We start from the raw sequence: 9,726 nt of genomic DNA on the forward strand, positions 1-9,726 counted from the left end.
GTTTCAGATACGGTCCTGAACTTAAGCATATTAAGATGCTTTGTAATCAATTTGAAATAGCCATGACCCCTGAGGTCCTGGGGAGCAGCTAGCCTGACTTCCCTTTGCCAATTTATGTCCTGACTTCCTTTGCCAATTTATGTCCTGCCCTTTTTTTTTTTTTTTAAAAAACTCTTTCACAAAGTAACCAGAAGAAGAAAACTATGTAGAACAAGTCTGTACTCAACCTTGTTAATCTAACAGTTGCAACTAAAATTCCACCATGAAAGCAGTGATTGATTAGATGGTATACTTTCAAAAAGATGACAAGTCTGCAAACAAATCACATGTCAGTGTGACAAATTTGAGAACCAGTATCATAAACTAAGTAAGAAGCATTTGTACACTTCTTTAGAGCAATTCCAGACTTTCAGAAAAAAATTTGGACATTATCTATTAGCAAGCAACTGTCATGTTTTTTTGCCACTTAAGGCCCAAGCTGACCTGTTCAAGAGAAACAGAAGCAAAGACAGAAACCAGCTGTGCCTAATCATAGTTTCTTCCCAGCTCATCATCCTCCACCAGACTGGCAAGTCATTAGCACTAATGGTTCATAAGCTTAACAAGCTAGTTCATCTAATGAAAAGCAAAAATGTTTCCTCCTTCACTTTATCAAGCCATATGATCAGATTCAGAAACAGATGTACCTGAGTTTTTCCACTCAAACTGTATCATAGTTTCTTCATGTGCTGAGAAGTCAGCCTTGTTTCCATCCCTGAGATTTGCAGTGATTTTTTCCCCCCACACATTAGGTACTCCACGAAACTCAGAAGGCTCAAACTTCACAAAGGGCATTTAAAAAAAACCACATATTAACTGTGTTACAATACCTGCAACAGGTCTTCACTGAGTACCTCTGTCTTCTCAGCCCTAAGGGAGGAAAAAAGACCAGTCAGACTAATGAGCATGTTCAGAGTCAAAGATTGCTACAGTGCTTTCAGCAAAACCCGTTTGGTTGAAAGTTCTAATCCCATTATGACCGTTGCTGCCAGCACCCCATGTTCACGACGTCCGTAGCAGGGGCGCCCATTCCCAGATCCCCCAGCCACAGCACGAGCTACAGCACCAAACTCTAAAGATATTTCAGACTGCTCACGGTTTAACACAGACTGAAATGCCCAGCAGTTTCCCTAGAACGCAAAGATGTGTTGAAGCAACTTCAATTTCACTCCATGTGTTAATCAGGTAACGTTATCAGTGCACCTGAATGTAAAGGAATATAAAGACATGAGAACAGCAGGACAGCCAGCTTCATCTGTATTTTACCACTGCGGAGCTGTATCAGTCGGCAATCAGTGGAAAGGAACACCTTCCCTTAGCCTCACACACACACAACCTTCATCAGAAATCTCCCACTACCTCATTTTACAGACTTCTGTAATACTAAAATAGAAAAGATCGCTTAAGATTACTAAAAGATCATCAGAAGTTAACAGCATGCCCAGTAAAGGTCTACCCTCGATAGAAAACACACCCGAATACTTACACATACCTCCAGACAAAATATTGTTACAAACATACTCAAACCTCTACACACACAATTCCACACCTCCTTACAATCTCAGTTTACATAAACTTTGAATTGTTTCATGTTGATACAGATTTATTTGGTGTTGACTCATTTGCTCTCACACAGCTTTATCCTACCTTTGCTAGATCTATAAAACAGAGAAAGATAAATTCACCTGGGATCTCTTCTACTTGGCTGTTCACTGCTACTGCACGGCTGGTGCTATAGAGGACTTGGAGCTACTCCAGCACTCTATTTTCCTGTTCAGAGTTTCCCCCGCTGCTGTCAGAGTTCCTCCTCTCCTACACTGACTTCCTTCTGATCCTGCAATCTGTTCAATAACCTACTGCAAGACTGGTCATGCGCTAAAAGTTCATTTTCTCCATCAGGCTTCATCACCTGAACATGCCTCCAAACACATTATTAATTCACTTTGAGTTGGTTTTGGTTTATTTTGTTTTTAAGCGTTTGACTTCAACTTCACAGCACATTCTCTGCTTGCACTATTTGTAAACCATAAGGTGTTTAATAATTAAATACCAGAATACTGTAATGCTCAAAACCTCAACAAGACTAAGACAAAAGTCACTTAAATACTTCAACAGCAACATAAACTGTAAGAACTGCAATATTTATTTGTTTAGGAAAACACATGAAAGATTGATACGCTTCCACACAAAAATACTGTGATTGCAACGATTCCTGTTAGAGAGCAATTTTAAAATTTATTTTTATTTTAGTCTTGCAAGATCTCACCAGAAATTACACGGAAGAACTCAGTGTAATAACACTCCAGTTGTAGCAGCACGTTCTTAAACGGATTTTAATCTAATCTTAAGAGGCAACTACTACACACATCGGCTAACTGATCTGACAGAATAGAGAGCTACCAGGTATTCCTGCAGGAACATCATGCTGTGCCTGAGAAGAGTTTTACACAAAATTCTTGAGCAGCCAGTCTTCTACCCTCTAACAGACTCTGTAAGAGATGAGCCACCTCTGTTCCTAAGCTGGAACTTGACAGTGCACATGCCTTTCACGAAGAAAGGGCTGTATTGACCACAGCTAACATGGCTTTTGGTTTCAAACACACCATTTTCTTCCCAGTCCTGTTTTCCACAGGTGAACAGATGTCTTTCGCTAACAGCTTTCACGAAGTTACATTTTACCCGCCTTTAAGGAAGAGCGTTCGGCCCAGAGCCTGTACGATGCTGTCAATCGGCACAGCGCTGCAGGTCTGTACCTCACCCAGACACACCTGAGCGGACCGCTCACCTTAAACACCACATCTGCCTGAGCAAGGCCGACAGAAAGGCACCTGACGGGTAAAATCCCATCCTGACCGAGGTGACACACCGTGCGCCAGGATCAGCAGATGAGGGTGAAGGAGCACGGCCCTGAGGAGGACGCAGGCTGAGCAGACTGCTTACCTCACTGAACAAGGCAGCTCAAGGTGTCTTCTGCAAAAACAAACTTCCTTCAGCATCAGATGCAGTCATTTATAAATAGAACAGCTTACTGGAAATTATTTACTTTTGCTGTTTACAAATAGCTACTTGCAGCTCCAACCACAAAGATTTTTCTAGTTAAAGCACTCAGCATTTCACAAGAGCATGGCAGTTTACTTGAGCCCCAGCAGCTGACCTGGACTCAATCTTTCCAGGGTAACCCGGAGAAACAGCAAGACAGCAGCAGTGCCACACACACAGCACACAGGGGTTGCTACAGACTGTAGCAAAAGTAATGTAATGGGAGAGCAGGTGCCTTCTCCATCTTCACGTATATCCAGGTCTCAGTTTCCTTCTTTTGCCTAGAAATCTGTTTAAGGGAAAAAATGCAACTGGTTTCTACACCTACGTTATGAAACCGAAGCTTGCACTGATGCCCCCTGTCTCTCTCCAGTCCTTAATTTGGCTCAGGGTAAGCGAAAGTTAGATTAGACGGAGGCGTTTCAGCAGTTCGTTCACCCGGGATGCTGACACACATCGACACGATACGAGACAGACACCGCGAAGCGAAGATCCAACATACCAGAAGGGAACACACAACCTTCACCTAACCAGCAGTTTTAGGAAATAAAACAGCCACCTCCTCGGGTGGCGTAATTCAGAACAACTTCTAAGGACATGTAGAGTACTTATGTAACTGGGTATGTACACATTAAAACCACTGAGCTGCTGATAATCACAAGAACAGCGACTGACAGAGTTCACAGAATTTTCTCACGCATGTAGCAATATTCACATCGCTAGGATTTTGTAAATTCACTTGTAGCTATTGAGAATCACAAACCACATTTTATAGAAATTCTCTTTAGAGGAAGCAATGTTCCTTCTAGTAATATTCCCTATCTGTATTCAACAGAACCTTTCATTATACTGCTATAAAGTTACTGGACACTTTTGAATGACTTCAGCCACAACATGAATGTAAAACCATCAAATAGTAGAACAGAGCTTCCGTACAACTTCAGACTCACTCAAAGTTTGATCTCCCCTTCTCCTTTTTCCTAGAAATTTACACCCATTTGAGAGAAAACCAAAGATGGCTCAATAACATGCTAGCAGATTTTATTTTTCATTTTAAATACGGTTACCCACAGACTATATGTCATTATGTACAGCGCAAAACAATTTTCATATATTTATCTCAAGGTGTACTCTTTGTACACCGAACTGGTTTATCAAGGATTTAAAGTCACAGCTTGAAAATCCAGATCTCCTCCTCTGAAGTCATTTTCCCCAGTCATGGGTGGCAGCAGGACAGCGTCCCCAGGCCAGCGCTGAGTTAGAAAAGCCATTGATGATGATGTCGAGCTCGGAAATGCAAGAGGGAAGACCTCACCCTTCCTGCAGGCCCACATTCCACCTTTAATAAGGAAACCAAGAAGCGCCACTAAATAATATTGCTTTTCAGTGATCACGAAACAGAAAACGCAACCTCGATAGCAGCACAGCCTATCTCCTTACCGAGCAGGGAATAAGCATCAAACCATCAAAGGTACCTCTGTCTCACTCCGAATAACAGGTCCTGCTAGTTTAAAGTTTACATCTAACTGCAGCTTTGTAGGGCACTAATTCCTTCTGCCTGCTAATTAGAGAATTAGCAAGCTTATAGAAAATAACAGAATTTCTCCTTCATTGCTCCTTAAAGTTCTGTCCTTATCCACTGCTAGGTCTTATTTGTATCTTATCTAGTCAGTAGCATGAAGTGATGAAGAAATCCTTCTGGAATCAAGAGCCGATTAAGAATTGGAAGATTTAGTTGCAGAGAGTGCTCCCAAGGGGTTTATCAAGCCCAGGAGCACTGGTAGCTGGCCCCCAGCCTGGAGACCCTCCGCTGTAAGCTCCCCCCACGGGATATCACGAACACAGCCCATCCCAAACTGAGATTACAAAGCCCAGACTACAGCAGCTATGGCTGTTTACATTCCCAGCAGCTAAACTCGATACAGTCCAAACAGTTAATTCGCAGTTGCAAAACGAGGTCTGGCCAAGCCATTAGTAATGGGGAAAACACGCCGAGCCGCGCGGGTTTGCGACCGAGCTGTTGGAGCAGGAGCCACCCCGGCCCGGAGCAGGGGAACGGGGACCTGCCCAGCCCGGAGCCTCCTGACATCTTCTGTGTGAGACACAGGGAGCGAACACAGCCCGAGCGCCGGCGGACCCTGGGCACAGGCTGCCTCAGTGGAAGATCCCTCCTGCGCTGGCAGCAGTCCACAGGAAGCAGGAACGGAGCTGGTCCCCTGGGAAAGCAAGGTTCCTGAGAATCAAAGGTGAAGTTTTTCTGCCACACCAGGCAGGACATCTGTTACATCAGAACCTTTACATGAACCAGCTAGTACAAAGCTTTTCAACTGAAATTCAGCAATGCATTTTGAAAGACTGCTTCTAAAGACTGAACAATCATTTGTTGCAACTATCATCACCTCCTTAACGAATAAAGATGATAAAACCATTGAATTCCCTAAAAATGGTACTTTCAAACTGTTTCACACTGGGTTAGCACAACATTTTGCTGTTGGTGGCAGCAGCTGCAAAAGCAGCTCTTCATTTCTTCACTGTCCCTCTCCTGCATGGATACAGCACTCGGCTCAGTTGGGATCAAAGACAGCTCAGGCAGCCACGCTGACTGAAAATAATCCGGCAGAAACAGTTACTTGTCAGGCAAACCAGCTCCTCAGATTCACTCTTCACACCAATAACCTTGCTGACACAGCGCTGGGGTGGGAATGGAGCAAAGAGCAGGTTCGCCCCGAGTACAGCTCAGCTGGTGAATGGCAGATTCTTCAAAGAGAGCCAAAAAACCCGAGCAGAGCCAGCTTTTCACTTTCTAATACCACTGAGAAACTGTAATTTTCAACATTTTTGTTGCCAAACTGATTCTTCAAACAATTTTTCTTTTCAAGACAGGAAATAGCGTACTTAACATGAAAGATGACATGCCACAAAACTGCTGGTGCCATTTTTGATTTGGGGATGGCATGGCCAGAAGTAATTGCCTTAATTCACTCCAAGCAAAGAAAACAAGAAGTCTGGGAGTGGAAAGACTGTATATTTAATTCTAGACAAGTTAATTATAATACCTTAGCTTGCTGTGACATTAAAAAGCCTTTCGCACGTGCCTCCAGCTGGCCTCCTAAGTGTTTTATAGTATCATTCATTTCATTTTTTTCTGGCAAGGCCTGTGAGCACAGCCAGCCTGAAACACAGCTCAGTGCAGGGCTCTGCTGCGAGCTCCCACTCCACAGGTCTAAAACTGGTCACTTTTTCATTTTACAGCTCTTTCACACTTCCCGGCCAGAAGTCTTTTCTGCACATCTGGAAACAGCTGATGAGAATTCCTGAGATAAAAGTGTTTATCTTCCACAGGGAAAGAATTTACATTTCCATATATAAAATGAAGAGGCTCTATTAAACCAGCACTGGAGATCTAAAAAACCCAAAGCTTATTCTAAACAATATTTGAGATCACACTGGCTTCAGAGCAGAGTCCTGTCCACCACTAAGGCATCAGTCCTGACCCAGGGGCTGAGCCCCAAAGCAGGTCAAAGCTACGTAGCCAGTGGAAATTCACACTCCTGAACAGCTAATGAGGAAGGAACAAGAGCAAACCTGACATGAAGAGCCATAAAAACTTGGACATTGACAACAGAACAAGTGACTCAGTTCAGATGTTGAAGTGGAAACAGAAACCTTGACTCACGCCCTGCGGATGGGAGGTGGAGCTGGCAGGAGGTGATGCCACGGGAGGGCAGTTCGCTTCGTGACGAAACGACAACTCCACGTTCCTGGGCTCTGGAAAGATTTCAGCGGAAGCGAGGAGACATCCACCCCAAACATGAGACAAAATTAAAGCTCGCCTTCCTGGCTGTTCGATTTTCCTTCAACAAAGCATTTGTTTGTTACCACGAGTAACCAGCTTAGCTCTGCTGGTGAGTTAACACTTCAGAGCCCCTTCGCTGGGCGCTGGGCTGGCAGCACATCCTGCCTGCTTTCCACATACAATAGGCAGGATTTGCTGCCAGGAAAAGTTAAAGAATCAGCAGCTCTGTTCCAAAACAAGGAATCCAGAATTAGATGACAATTTCCCTCCTAAAAGGTTTGCTTTTTTAACATTCACTAAGACAAACCCGATAAAAAGTGTAACTTAAAGGTGTTTCAGGACTATCAGTTTACTTTTCCGCACCTGACACTGTGCTAAATTCCAGGAACGGGATTCCCTTTTAAACTGGATGAATCCTGTATTTATAATCCAAGTTTGTGGAATCTAATTATTAAACGTGTCAATTTTAAAACTAAATTAAAATCTCAATCAGGGGGAAAAGCTGAAATAGCTGAACAAGACCAGAGACACTCAGTGATGCCGTTTCAGTAAGGACAAGGAGAAGCGACCCCAGTGCCATTTACACTGACAGCAATTGCTGCAGCCAGTATCCAGACATGAAATAAAACATTGTTTATGGCCGTATCTGCCTTCATTTTGTACTTAGTTTTGACTTCAGGAAATCAAGGTGATCCAGGGAACCTCATTCTCCAGCCCAGACCACAGCAGCACTGGCCCTGCCCCTTCCTCCTCCTGGGCAGCCAGGCCCACGCGAAGGCTCCTTACACGAACCAGAATTTCCAATCCAGGTTGTAACATGCGCATTTCTCACTCCCGGTATTCTACCCAGATTCTGCATTTCTGTATGCTTTTCAGAAGCTGAGATCTTTAACACATTCAAGGATCTTTCCGTGTAACCGGAAAGCAAAAACCCAACTGTGGCTTTCAAAAATGCCTACATTGAAGGTCACTTTTCAAACCCACTTCATTACGAAGGATTTATTTTGCTTCCCTTGGCAGGCGGTGGCAACGCTCAGCTTTGTGGATATACTGTAGGAGTTTGGTTTCACCTGCACAGCATTTTGAAGACGAGCCAGAGCAGAAACATGTCTCTCCAAGTACACTTCTCACCACAGAAACCGAGTTCATTATGTCACACAAGACTCAGATTAATCTCATTTTGACTCCCACCATAAAAAAAACCCTTTACTCATGCTGAAAGTAAGGTGATGAACTGGGATCCTCAGTGTGGTTGGATTTTTTCGAAAGAAACTAGCACAACCCAAGGTAAGTATCAATATTCTCGGAGTTATTTATAAACATTTAAAAATCATTTCAGAACGACTCTCAGATGATAGTCACCGTTTGCAATATTTACTTAGTATTTAGGGAACACCACTCACACCAGGTCACTGGTTAGACTTTGAGTTTGCCTACTATCCCTGTTTTTCACTCAGAATAACAAAATAAACTTCGGCACAAGTATTAGAATTGCTTTCATCATAAATCTGGCAACCACTGATGCTTCAGTGGCAGTGGCAGAAGTGACAGGAAAGGCTGCTGTTTCGGAGGAGATAACCCACCAGCTCACTTCCTATGGAAGGTCCTCGGGGCAAAACCAGTTTTCAAACTCATGCGCCACTCGGGTCACGAGTTTTAACCCACGCAGTTACTGGAGCTGCTGCACTTCTCATCCTTTAGAGGCGCTTTAAAAAAAATGGTGCATCACCTCCAAGGCACCAAAAGATTTCATTACTCAAGATCTGTATCTTCAGAAACCCAGGAGCTTCAAAACTGCAGTTCAGGCCGCAATAACTGGATAAAGATTGCTGCTTCATTTCCCTTCTTCCTTTTCTCCATTGAGTTCCTCCATCAAATTTTGCTTGGTTTCTCCATCTAAAAGCTGTGACTTTGATCTCCCGTATAATCTCAGCCCTCCACTGCTGAGGAATGAAGCCTGCCTGCTCTAATTAAAGGCAGACCAGGCTTCAGAAAGATAATCATCTTGGAAAGAAAGCAGACTGTTCCTTTGCAGTTGCAGGGAAACCCATGACAGACTGTTCGCATTAGGGGATCTGAAATTCCTTCGTTAAGTGAAATGGATCCAAGGCTCCTCTCCCAAGCGAGACAGTAAATTTAGCTCTTTACAACAACCACGGCTCAAGCCAAATCCTATTTTAGGGCCCCTCTCAGAGGTATAGTCACCGCTGCAAGGCCCTGCACTGCCCTTCAGAACTCCAGCCCCTCTAAAACATACATTTGTTTTTAATACCAGATATTGAGAATTAAACCAAATACGGTGCGGTTTGGAAAAAAATAGTTCAAACAGTTACGACTACGTAACAAATCTAGGTAGGTAATTGAGCCACATGCACTGAAAATTCAAGATCAACGCAAGTTGAACTTTCCGTATGGCAAAAATACAAGTGTGGTTTAAATGCAGAACCAAATTTAACACAATTTTATTGATGGAGGAAGTCATGTTTCAGTGAGCAGTCTCTGATGAGTCTGATAGCTTTTGAACTTCTGGATACAAATCAAAATTTACAATCAAATGCTTCCACTTGACTACTGTCCCAGCAAATCTAATACTTATTGCTAATCTATTATTTCATACCACGAACGAAGTTTTACCTGGCAAAGCTCTGTATTCAACTTTCCAAAAAACCCCAAACCTCCACTCACAGTGTGTGAGGCCAATATAGCAAACTGTGGCTTCTTTTTCAAAAGAGCATTTGATCTGTGAAGGTGTTAATACCTTCAGAAGGAAATGCAAAGTGCTGCTGTAGGGGATTAAAATTCTAAATGCTTAAATCCAGTCAGGATGAAATCCAGCAGTGGTAATATATTTC

The 9,726-nt window shown here is 43.2% G+C and overlaps 1 protein-coding gene across 1 annotated transcript in view; it reads right to left on the reverse strand.

Annotated features, from left to right (window-relative positions):
• Positions 1-6,891, reverse strand: part of ARHGAP17 (Rho GTPase activating protein 17) — a 30,666-nt gene extending 23,775 nt beyond the window's left edge. Inside the window, exons 1-2 of the mRNA XM_026859360.1 lie at positions 6,755-6,891; positions 870-909 (exon numbers count right to left, since the gene is read on the reverse strand). Coding sequence (XP_026715161.1) covers positions 870-909; positions 6,755-6,891 — 177 coding nt within the window. The remainder of the gene's footprint in view (positions 1-869; positions 910-6,754) is intronic.
• Between the last annotated feature and the right edge of the window lie 2,835 nt (positions 6,892-9,726).

This window comes from Athene cunicularia (genome assembly GCF_003259725.1).
Source record: "Athene cunicularia isolate RWA chromosome 14 unlocalized genomic scaffold, athCun1 chr14_part2, whole genome shotgun sequence".
Lineage (NCBI taxonomy): Eukaryota > Metazoa > Chordata > Aves > Strigiformes > Strigidae > Athene > Athene cunicularia.